The sequence below is a fragment of the Perognathus longimembris genome, chromosome 9 (assembly GCF_023159225.1).
Source record: "Perognathus longimembris pacificus isolate PPM17 chromosome 9, ASM2315922v1, whole genome shotgun sequence".
NCBI classification, from domain to species: domain Eukaryota; kingdom Metazoa; phylum Chordata; class Mammalia; order Rodentia; family Heteromyidae; genus Perognathus; species Perognathus longimembris.
The window spans coordinates 58,939,065-58,951,964 of record NC_063169.1 but is presented as its reverse complement, the minus strand read 5'-3'; the positions used below and the strand labels follow the sequence as shown (position 1 = coordinate 58,951,964).

Below are 12,900 nucleotides of genomic sequence, written 5' to 3'. Positions count from 1 at the left end.
TGCCAACAGTCCTGAGATCAAAGATTCTGGTGGTGGGGGGGGGGGGGGTTATCTGGTCCTCACATCCCATTGACTACTTAGTTCATTGAGGTAATAGGCAAATGGATAGCTTAGAATCCATAACAGAGGTCTCTTTAAACAACTTAAACATCTGTCTCCAGCACACGAACGAGGATGGAAAGGCTACATACAAAACCATGTTTATAGATATTAAATTGTGGGCCTCCGATGTCTCTAGCGGAATCTCACCTAGCCAGAGCTCAATGAAGTCACAGGAAACAAAAGTGCTGTGATCTTCCGGGATCCCTGAAGCTCAGCTTAACTTAACAAATCACAGGGATTAGGATACTAATAACATATCATCATGGGGAAATGGGAGGATTTGGCATGAGCCAGAGCACAGGCTCCTCCTCCTGCTGAGCGCCGATAGAACTAGAACGGAAGGCCAGCAAAGGGGGTGTGGAAGGGGGGAAGGAACAGCTGGCCTCTAAATCCCACTCCCACACCGAAGGGCCTCCTGACTCTCCTGTGTCACCAGGAAATGCTCAGAAGGGCCTGGGAGAAGAGTAGAAAACCCAACCTTAGAGTTCTCCATGTTCACCCCATGGTCTCCACGGGCTGGGTAAGCAACCTTACTGTCAGAAACGTAAAGTGATTTCTTATTACACATGGCACTTTAACATATGAAGAAATTCTGATGCTGAGCAGTATGTTTAAAGATTGAAATAAATAACTGAAATGGAAACAAAAAATACCACCAACAATGAAGCAAGTATTTGTAGTACACCTACTAGCACAGTGACAGGCTGTACTAACTGCTGTATATCCCACATCCTCAGCTCTGGAAGACACTTGCCATGAGTGAAAACAGTCAAGGAATCTAGACAAGAGGAGAGCTCCATTTACCACCTGCTATTCCTCACAATTCCGTCTTCAATCGGATTGGTTAGCCTGGCCCATACCTGTGACACATTTTGAATAGACCCTCTGCCTGAAGATATTATAAATAATTAAAGCATGTATCCTATGTCCTCAGAAACTTAAGGCATCACCAAGATATTCTTTCCATTAATATAATAACTTCACATTGATCAGCCAAATGTTAGCCTTTAAAATAACCTTCCCCTGTTCCAGGTTCTAGAAGGCAAATGATTTTGGAAATGACCTGTCTCATTATCTAGTTAACACAAGCATTTGCCCTACCGGCTTTGTGCATATATTTGCAACTATGACTGCTTATAAAAATGTAAAGGTTTTGAGTTTAAGTTCTTTTTAAGTGATAGTTCAAGCATAAAACTTGATTGTGTGCTATAAAATATTATTTCATCTATAAATCTACAGACTTTAACAACTCTTATGGCAGCCTTTAAATTACTGTTGTTAATAATAACTATGATTAATAATACACCTATTTATTTATCAATCATTCATTTATTGAGGTAAATGTAACAGTTAAGATACTAGCGGGAAGCAAGGCAGACAAGGGAGCACAGGGCAAACCAGAACTCTTTGCATAATCTTGAAACTTTTCTATGATACAAAACTACTGTAAAATAAGGTTACTTTAAAAAGTATAAAATTACAAATAAGGTTACAGTATATTTTCTCAGTGGGGAGTCGAGATCAAGTAATCATAGTTCAAAGCCAACCTAGACAAAAAGAGGAAGGAAGGAAAGAAGGGAGGGAGGGAACCAGGGAGGGAGGGAGGGAAGGAGGGAGGGACTAATAGCAAGGAAGGCCTAATTCTGATATATCCATATTGAAGATTCTGTTTCAAACCCTGTTAATTTATATTTTTTAGACAATAAATATAAACAGCCTAGAATCATTTGGTGGCCTTTCATCTTGCAGCTGAATTCATATCTATGAACGTCTGATTGTAACTCTTATTCCCTGGTTAAAAAAAAAAAATCATAGCCACTAAAATGTGCCAGGAGCTGAGTTATGTCTAAGGATAGACCCTTTCTTCAAGCTCATGGTTTAAAGCAAATTTCCAGGCCACACCTGGCCTGTGTGGCAAAGATAGAACAGGCTTTCCAAAACACAGATCAAGAGCATGTATCATAATTCCCAGGACAGGTGAACCCATCTAGGAATCTTCGAATTTGAGCCTAGAGGTAAGCTGAAGAACCTGAGAAGATGGAAACCCACATAATGGAGATCAGCAAAAGAATTCCTGGACAAGGTGTACCTGACGTCCAAAGGCATGAATTATTGAGGACGTAAGAGCAGAATGAACCACGAGGACAGCCCTGCTTCCAGCTGCTCTATCCCAGGCAGTTTTCTAGTGCTTCTCGAAGCCAATGAACACTGCCTCCAAAACACCAACCCAAGCATCTGGGTTGAGGCCAGCAGCACAGATGAGCCAAACTCAAGCCACTCAAAGGCCAGAGGAAGAGGCCTTGCTTGAATCCAGTTGGGTCACGCAGAATCTAAGAACAAGATTCCAGAATCTGATTGGATGCGAGAGCCCTGAAAAACCAATCTGCCTCTCTTCACGTGTACACTCACTTCAGTGGCAGAGCTTGTTCACATGTTAATGAATTTTCTTCCTAATTTTAGCCTACTGGCAGAGCACAATCAAGTGCCCTGTTGAACAAGGTTGCTTGGCTTTGCCATTTTTTATGTTGCTCTTTAAACTGTGTCATCTACAATTACCAGTGGGCACATCTCATTATGGTCAATTTTAGCAACACTTACACCCACTACCTCCCTAAGCCACTGCTGTAGATGCAGAAAGTGATGGCCATGTATGAACAAAGAGAAGTCACAAAATGAGACCCGTGACACTGCTTGCCATGCCTGCTCCAGCACTCAGCGGATAAACGCCCATCATAAATTTTGCAATGTCTGCAATGCATAGGCTGCTAGGAAGTGAAGTCATTGCATTTAAAGCCAGATTTAAAACATTCCAACCCTCTACTAAGGACCACAATACCTGGAAAGGGCAAGTACTCAATGAATATTCATTAAGTCATTTGTTTCTTTATTCATTTATTGTTACTTTTGATTTGTAGGCATGTGAAGTGCAGTTGAGGTTGATGGGGGAAGGAATGGAAATGATTCAAGAAACAAATAGGTGAAAACATTTAAAACTTACAGAAAAGCCTGTGTGCTTACATTCTCATCAGAAAGTGACTATGCTAAAAATGGTTCATTCTTTTTTCTTTCTTTTTATTTTTTTGCCAGTCCCGGGACTTGAACTCAGGGCCTGCACACTGTCTCTGGGCTACTTTGGCTGAAGGCTAGCTAGCACTCTATCACTTTAGCCACAGCACAACTTCTGGCTTTTTCTGTTCACAAGGTGCTAAGGAATCAAACCCAGGGCTTCATGTATGCTAGGCAAGCACTCTACCACTAAGCTACATTCCCAACCCAAATGGTTCATTCTTACATACCAGGTAAAGACTATTTACCCAATGTCTTCCAAGTTATTGGAAGTAAGTATCTATTTTGTATTTCCTTCAACACTTCCTATTTTTATTTAGGTTTTATTGCTTGGAGAAGTTTGGCAACATAAAGTGTACAAAACAATCCAATGAATACACACAATGCAATCTCATGTGTTTGTTTTTTTTTTTAATAGTGCACACTTCATTCAAGCACAGCAATAATTCTTACAAAGGACTTGCCTTGTACAGCATGAAAAATGGGTGGGCAGGTGTGGGGCAGGCCTGCCTGGACCCCTTGCATCACTAAGAGACGGTTCTAGCTGGCCACGCCTCTTTTCCCAGCCTCCAATGCGTGTGAGCCCAAATGGCCGCTGGTGGTGAACCCAGAGGCGGTCCTGTGGGCTGTGACATAGATGTAGGCCGCCCCTTAGGGAGTTCCCTCTGAGCTCCACCCTGACAGACAGGTCAGGCGTCCACTCACAGCCCCTACGATGGGGCACGGACCCCTCCCCTTAGAACAGCTCATTGCCGCCATTAAACGAGTCTTAGCGCAGACTGGCTCCCGCCCGGACTGTCTGTGTGTCCTCCAACAAAAGGGGGGCTGGGGTGGCAGTTCACTCTTTCTTCTTCTTGGCCCGTCCGGGTGGGGTGTGTTTTCCCGTCTCTCCTGCAGGACAGGAGAGCCCAGGAGTGGATGGATACGGACTGTCCAGTGGGCTATCAAAAGGACAATAACTATTTCCTCAGCCCACTTAGGAAATACCCTCAACACTCAATCACTAGGAGTACACCATGATTTAACACATGTGGGCAGGAAATGAATATAATCATTACTGTAAAGAATTCACATAAGCAGAGAATATTTTTCAGACCTAGAGACTGAGTTCAGAACAGAGATAAAATATCATAATTACTTGTTTCACATTTTCCCCATCTATTCCCATCTGTCCCTTAAACCACTGTCATACATACACACTCACAAGACAAAGACTGTATTTTTCCTCCTATAATACAACTCAATCAGACTCCGTTAACTATGTAACTAAACAGCTCTCCGAGAGCATTGGCAGATTCTCAACTGCATGAATGACTTTGAACTATCTCTAAAGAAAACAATCAACTGGGAGAGAGTGAGGGAAGGGGTGATGTTGTCCAAAAAGAAATGTGCTCTTTACCTGACTTCTGTAACTGTAATTCCTCTGTGCATTATCTTTATAATAGCAATCAAAAATAGTTTTAAGTGATCTACCGAGGAACTGGTGGCTCATGCCTCTAATCGTAGCTACTTGGAAGGCTAAGATGGGAACAATCACAACTCCAGGTCAGCTCAGACAGAAAAGGTTCTCAAGATCCATTCTTAAAGCTGGAAGCTGGGCGTGAGGCATGCACCTATCATCCCAGCCATAACAGGAAGCCAAAAATAGGCAGATCACGGTCTATATATATACCCGCAAAAGAAGCAAGACCCTGTCTCAATAATAACCAGTGGTAAGTCTGGGAATATGGTCTAGTGGTAAAGTGCTTGCCTTACATACACGAAGCCCTGGGTTCGATTCCTCAGCACCACATACATAGAAAAAGCCAGAAGTGGCACTGTGGCCCAAGTGGTAGAGTGCTAGCCTTGAGCAAAAAGAAGCCAGGGACAGTGCTCAGGCCCTGAGTTCAAGCCCCAGGACTGGCAAAAAAAAAGCCAGGGGCATGGCTCAGCAGTAGAGCACCTGCCTACCAATCACACACCCTGAGTTCAAAGTTTTCTCTTCATAACTGAATCTAGCCACAACAACTCACACACAAGAGGGGGATCTTGCCATGGGGTTCCAGCAGAAGCTAAGGCACAATCCAGAAAACAGGCCAGGTCGGAAACCAGGCAACTGACCTGGCAGCGATTCCCCACAAGGGGCGGACGGTGCCAGGAGGAAAGGGGCAGCCTGGCGAGATGAGAAGAGTTGCTTCTGAGGGCTAAGTGGATCGCCGTCTGACCGAGCACGTGTGCACTGACAATGAGTGGATGACCTACAAAAAGCTGCCTGGTGCCAGTCATCTGAGCCCCTTGTGCCCAGCCGCCCAGGGGATTTGTCCAAGTGGCATTTGGACATTTATGGTGTTTGGAGTCTACTATGTCAAGTCTCCTCTAGCTGGAGAAAGAATCCTCTCCACAGACTAAATAAAGGGTTGTTTTTTGGTTTTGTTTTTTACATGAGACAAATAGGTCATCTAGCACGGAATTGTAGGAGAGGCAACCAGCCTGTGGTCTCTACGGGCCTCGCTTGCTTGTGAACAATCAAAACCTTTCTAAATAAATGAAAGTGAACTTCAAAACCAGCCAACTATCTTGGGCGCCCGGCCACAACCATGTGCTCCCAGCAACTGCAAACCATTTATTTGCCATCCTGGCGTGGCATTCCATTTCCTGCTACGCAGTGAATCTGTGGCTACACAAGCCCCACCCTTACAGCTCTACACTCCGATGAGAAAACTCCCTAAGAGATCTGGCCTGAAGGATGAGAACGAACTGGTAAACGTGCAGTATCCTGCAGCATCCTAGTGGGCTGCATTTCAACAAATCACTGAGCTTCATTTAACACCTAAGTGTGTTTCTACGTTAGCTTGAAAGGCACTCCTGCCATATAAACAACCACCATTTGCTAGACTTCTTCACTCAGTCTGCAGAGTCTAAGCAAGAAAAGTTATCTATACTTTTAGAAGTGAACGTCTACAGGGTAGAATAATGGAAAGGGGGAAGCCCATCAAGATACATTGTCCTTAGTTTAATTAACTGATTGGTTGAATTGAAACCCCTCTGTACAGTATTTAAAGGAAAAACTGAACCGATCAGTTCTACTGCCCTCATTTTGCAAGAAAGGAAACTGAGAGTCAGGAGGCAGCACGGCTGGGATTGAAATATATTTCAATGTAATATAAATTCTAATTCCAGAGCCTCTGTCTGCTAAACTCTATCTAATGCTAGGGTATCCAGAACATAAACAGAAACTGACTTTTCTGTAAGTAATTTGGGGTTTACCATCCATATGAAATTAATTTACCAGTGTCTGAAAAATGTACTAAAAAACTACGGGCAAGGAAATACTGACTAGAGTCAGCACGACTTGGGCGGATGACAGATGATACCACAGCCTAAAGAGAAAGTGAAAAGACATAATCTACATCCTCACACGCAAATCTCGGTCCCGGAAAGCTCAAAATATGTTTTTGTTTGGGTTAACCATCTAAATGCCCTACAGAGGCTTAAAAACAGCCATTCCAAATCCACCTTTTTGGGCAGATATTTCTTTTTGGAGTCTTTAGGAGTTTAAAATCCAGAGACCTAAACAAGAGGCAGTGTGTGAAAGGCAATTCATTGGCAAAGTCATCCAATGAGTCACAAACACATACAAAGTTCAATTTCACAAAAGGCAAATACAGATTCAAACATTTATCCACTGCTTTTCATTTCCCTCCTCTTTGAGATGGTACTTTAACCTCAAAACATATTTGCTTCAACCATTAGGCCACCGAGAGAAAATACATGTTACATAGATATTTTTAGTTTTTGTTGTTTTTTGGGATTTGTTTTCTTGCTTTTTTTTGGGGGGGGGGGGGCAGTCCTGGAGCTTGAACTCAGAGTCCTGAGCTTTTTCACTCAAAGTTATCACTGTACCAGCTATCACTTTAGTCCCAGATCCACTTCTGGCTTTTTTTGGTGCTTAATTGGAGATTCGAGTCTCATTGACTTTCCTGCTCAGGCTGGCTTCAAACCTCGATCCTCAAACTCAGCCATCTGAGTAGCTAGGATTACAGGCTAGTTTCTCTTTCATTAGTTTATATCTCTTCTTTCTTTATTCCTTCCTACTTAATGGAATGCTACAAACACAAAATGATTTCAATTTGGATACAAAAGGAAAAACTGCACTTGTCAGAACTTAGATACATTCACAGGGAAAAGTATAACCAGACAGACAAGGCTATTAGCAACGTTTACTGGACAGAGGAAGGGGAAAAATAGGAAGTGATGATTTTTCTATTCTGTATCATCTTCATTCTGCATGGAAGGAATCTGAGCCCGGCACTGATGACTCAAGCGTGTAATGCAAGCTCCTCAGGAGACTGAGATCTGAGGATCACAGTTGAAAGCCAGGCCAGGCAGGAAAATCTTATCTTCAATTAGTCACCAAAAAGCTGGAAATGGAGCTCCAGTGGTAGAGTACCAGCCTTGAACACAAAAGCTCAGGGACAGTTCCCCGGCCCTGAGTTCAAGCCCTAGGACTGGCATACACACACACACACACACACACACACACACACACACACACAGAATCAAAGTTTGAAGATATTTTAAACACGCTGCTAAGGATTAAAGTAGAGATGGATGATTTGTTATAATAAAATGCTTCTCCTTGGCCGTGGCACACACAGGCCTCCCAGCTCACAAACAACCACACTTCCATTCATGCGACTGGCACTGGACTCGTTCTTCTGGCCCTAGACTAAAATTCCACTTCACACAATAGTGGAACTCGACTGTGACTCATCTTCCTCTGCAGAACAATGACAGGCCTGGGGCCGTAGGAAAAAACTACTTGAGCAACCATGCGCACAGAGCTATTCAGATGAAGGTCAAAATACTGGGGCAGGCGCAGGGCAGCCCCTGAACCCAGAACCCATGGATTCTTCCACCAGACCCTCCAATGGCTTTCCAACCAAATCCTGAATTTGCTAATGGTTAGCATAAGGAAGCACCTTGTGCCCTCTATGTAGGGGTCAGAAAACCCAAGTGAAAACAGACGCGCTACCTGCTCTGTCACACCAGGATGAAAAGAAAACACACTGAAGAGACGCAGGAGAGACACACAGCTTCAGCTCCCATTTGTTTGAAGCACCATCATGAATAGGAGGTTTGAGTTCCTATTTCTAGACTCTTAACTAGCAGGCCGATCTCATTCCCAACTGCCGGCACTCGTGTCAATGTAACAGAACGTATTCCTCTTATATACCTGCAATCATGACGAGGGCTTTCACAGTGCTTGAAAACGTGTCACACCATCAATCCTGACCACAGCCCCCTGGAGAGTCCAAGACCTCTGGCCACAGAGGTTCAGAGGCCCACCCTGTAGGAAAACCGCAGAACGGCCAAGCCAAGCCCCACTCCCTGAAGGCTAACCACTTTTCTCACACACCCCAAATTCTTCTGCTTCAAGCAAGTCATTTCCTTCTTCCCCCAATTTCCTAACTCAGTAAGTGATATTTAACCGGATCTGCCTACCAACAAGGCATTTTCTCTATGAACATCAAGATCAGAAAATAAAAGTCTTCTTTCCAAAAATCTTTCTGCAGAGAAGCCTTCCTGCACATTGGTGGGTGTGGGAACCCCAATAAACGGCAATAGGGACCACACATCTTCCTTGTCTTTCCCCTCAGATGGGAAAGACACTTTATACACCTTCACTTTATACACCCACCACCTGCCCACAGTGGCTACTGAACCACGTGTCTAAGTACTGACCGAGTCCATGCAGACATGCAATAATCATTCTGACACCTCAGTAACTGAGAGCTCTCCCGCACCTCTGGAGCACCAGCACAGGGGGCTGGGGCACCTGGGATCAGTGAGATTGTCTCCTCACCGTGACCCCACCTCTACCTTCACACACACACACACACACACACACACACACACACACACACACCCCTCATACCCAGCTCCTGATGAAACTCCTATTCCCAAATTTTAAAGGTTGACATTGATTAAGATGTATTGTACTTGTAAACTGAGTTGCTTAACTGAAACTCCTTTGTACAACATGTAAAGAGAAGGGGGGAGGGGGAGGGGGAAGGAGAGGGGGAGCACCTCAGCCAGCCTTGCCTCACCATGACACCTGAAGAGTCACCTCATCCAAAGCTTCTTCCCACAGGACAGCCAACGCTCTGCCCAGCACACCACCCTCGCTGGCCCAATTCATGTATTCCACAGCAGGTGCTGAGCGGAGCCTGCCTGCCAGGCACACAGTGGGGAACTGGGAGACACTAGGGACAAAGGCTCTTTCTGGTCCTTCCTGATAGTAGAGATGCCGGGCAGTGGGGAAGACGGGTGCCCCCTCTACCACAGTGCCTTCCCCTAGCTTTGGAAAGCACCAAAGTCAGGTATATCCAGACCCCCTGCTAGGGGTCTCCAGCCCATTCACAGGTGGCAGACGTTATAAATCTCCTAATCCACCCATCTAAAAGGGAAATGCCAACAAAGGCAGAGTCCCAGCAGCCAAGTAGAAAGCAGGAAGGGTAGCAAGATAAGGCAGGCCTCTCAGAAGTGATTTCCTGAGCCAGGGAAACCTCCAGACTCAAAGCATGCCGCCATTAGTAAATACCTGGATGTTCTAGAACACCTCCAAATATTTTTGTAATTTCATATTTTCAACTTCGGTCTCCCTCAGTGAACATTGATTGATAGTGAATATTACTTGCGTCATTAAATGTATCATCTTCATGGCTAAAAAGATCATGAAAGAAATGTACACTACAAGCTGTGTGTGGTAGCACACAGCTGTAATCTCAGCATTTGTGAAGAAGAGATATGAGGACCAAGAGAGTTTGAGTCCAGCCTGGGGTAGATAGCAAAACAGAAAGTCAGACAGAAGAAAAGAACAGAAGAGAGGGAGGGAGGGAGGGAGGGAGGGAGGGAGGGAGGGAGGGAGGGAGGGAGGGAGGGAGGGAGGGAGGGAGGGAAAGTAGAGGAACAGAGAGGGAAGAAGGATGGAGGAAGAGAGGAAGAAAGGAAAAAAAGAGAGGATATGGGAGAAGAAAAAGGAAGGAGGTGATGGAGGAAGATTTACACTACAGAAACCATGAAAACAAAGCAAAATTCAGCTCAGAAGCAAGAGAGAGGAAAAAATGCTGGAACCCAAATCCTTCTGGAATTTCAAGCCACATACACATTGGTTTTCTATTTTTATTAAAAATAACATGCCTGAAAATATCTTTCTTTTAAAAATATTTTCTATTTTCCTAAAAGCCTTTGACTGGCTAGAGGGCAGGAAAGAATGCTATCTAAATAGACCAGAACTCAATCGGCACGGCATTTAAATATGGCCAGTTCACATGCTTGCTATGTATAGGCCTGTCTGTACTTTTCTTCTCATTGTCTTCTGACGTCAACCCCCGTTGCTGCCCCCAGACCTCTGGGAACTCAGTGTTAAGGCCAAGACAGGCGGACGACAGACTCTTCATGCCTGATAGAGAAAGAGGATTCAGGGAGCACCCCCAAAAATCTCAGAAAGCCCAGTGATGCAATTGCTGGTTCCTTGCCTGGAGTTTTCATTCCGACCCGTGAACAGTTGTGTGACTATGTGCTGAGAACACACCACTCTACACTAAAACAGCAAAACAGCACAGAGCAAGTGAAGAGCCAACACACATGCATGTCCAAACACACTGGGCTGACTAGCCAAATTCACGGGGGAAATACAGCCGGCTCATTTATTCTAGCTCACATTCGTGACTGGGAAGGAAAACGGAGAGGGAAAAGAGGGATTGCAAAAGAAGGAAAGCAATGTTTTAGTTTATTTTTTTTCCCTCAGAAAATGCACAGGACCAACAAGATATTAATCTCTAAACCAACCAGAAAATAAAAGTTAAGTCACTCCAGAAGTAAAACTCAGTCAGAAGGAAAAAAGAACAAAGCTACACGCCAACACACTCTGTACCACTCTGCTTCTGCATTCTTCCTGGACAAGCTTAAGCAGAAACAAAACCCCTTGGTACATCACAGCCCAAAATACAAGTGGCCATTCTGCTCGCTCTCACCTCCGAGCTGCAGTTAGTAGAGTGTTGACAGGGCAATATCTTATCAAGCAGGGTTAATAAAGCACACAAAAAAGAGATGAGGCCTATCAATATTCAACACCACAAAACCAGAGGCGGTAATACACACTTGTAATCCCAGCACTTAGGAAGGTCTTGATTGAAAAAAGTGAACCCAGGCTAACACAAAAATATCCTGCCTAAAGAAAGAAAGAAAAAGGCAAGGAAACAACACCCCGGAGAAAACTTTTTCTCTGCCTGACAGTAAGCCATCAACACTGAACAAACCATTTTGAAAATACTGAAGCTCTGGTGTCACCAATGGAAGGTTCCTTGGTGCTTTTTATTGTCCAGAGAAGTGAATGACTGGCAAGTGAGCACTTTCTGAAGAGCACTCTGTGGAGAGGCAGAGCTGCTCTCCGCTGCTGGGGGGACCAGGGTCAGCTAGGACAAGCCATCGGCACCCCCAGTCCCCAACCAGGCTCTGCCTTCGGCAGCTCTGTCACTAGACAAATGAGATGGCCTTTACCCACATCCTCCTTTCTAATGGTCGCTGGTGTCACACAAGGTGACAACCTTACCTGGTGATCGCCCACCGGCCTGGAGGGCCGCCCGGCCTGCCCGGCCTGCCCACTCCAACCTGCACCTTGTCCACCGGAATGTGGTGGGGGCCGGGCCGCTGCTCATCTCCTCGCTGGGGGAGAGGCAGAGAAGTTGAGGCGCAGGAACTGGACAACAAAAGCTGCCTGCGAAGTGCACACTGGGATGGCCTTTTTTTTTTTTTTTTTTTTTGGTGGCTTTTTTTATTTTTCCCAGGAGAGGAGCTGAATAAACCTAACCCAACCTCCCCCAATACCAGACAGGAAGTGACACTTCGCAGCTGGTAAAAACTCTTAAGGTGGGGTTTCTTTTTCTTTTTAACTTGTACTATTTTTGTGGGGCTCATTTTGTTTTGTCGATTTTGTTAAAAAAAAAAATAGTTACAACTAAGGGGACTTTGAATGCTTCTAATCTACAGAAAGATAAGATAAGAAGTGTTCTTCCTGTCTCCACGGTGTGAGAAGGAAAGGGACATTCCTGCCTCCTCCCCTACGTCTGCAGAGCCAGGCGCTGGTCCAGCCCATTCAACAGGGTGTAGAGTTCGGTTACATATTAATTAACTGTACTGCAAAGACTACATTGGATTTATGATTTCACCTTGGTATCCATCTATATGTTGGGGGAATAAAACACAGACAAGATTTCTTCTTAATCCTTTAGAAAGTGCTATTGTAGAAAAAAAAAACAAACGTAACCACACAGAAGTTTTGACTCATATTTTCCATACTATTCTATTTAAGGTATTTTCTTATTTGTGCATGCGTACTCCCTCCCTCCCTCTCTCTCTCTCTCTCTCTCTCTCTCTCTCTCTCTCTCTCTCTCTCTCTCTCTCTCTCTCTCCGTCATTTATACATGTGTGATCCACACACAGGAGAAAGCCAAGGAAATCTGTATTTGTACAATCTTACTTGCATTCTTACTCTTTATCTTCTTGGTTCCTGCTGTGAAAGAGACTTTCTGCTTAGTGAAAGATTCTGAGAATGTGGATTCCCAGGATTTGGAATAACAGGTCATCACTCTCCTGCTGAAGGCCAAGGTGGAAGAAAGACAAAACCACAGACTAAAGGCTATGAGATTCTTGAAAATGCTTTCTCCAGCTGCCCACTGCGAGAGCACT

At 44.5% G+C, this 12,900-nt stretch overlaps 1 protein-coding gene across 9 annotated transcripts in view; it reads right to left on the bottom strand.

The window, feature by feature from the left end:
- Positions 1 to 12,900, bottom strand: part of Utrn (utrophin) — a 431,942-nt gene that overhangs the window by 368,308 nt on the left and 50,734 nt on the right. For 4 of the 9 annotated variants that reach the window (XM_048354233.1, XM_048354227.1, XM_048354235.1 and 1 more), the window contains exon 1: positions 11,765 to 12,120. The exons of 4 other annotated variants lie outside the window; for them this stretch is intronic. In XM_048354233.1, coding sequence (XP_048210190.1) covers positions 11,765 to 11,870 — 106 coding nt within the window. In that variant the 5' untranslated portion in view covers positions 11,871 to 12,120. Of the gene's footprint in view, positions 1 to 11,764; positions 12,122 to 12,900 lie in introns of those variants that run through there. One more of the 9 variants, XM_048354237.1, reaches the window with a different exon arrangement.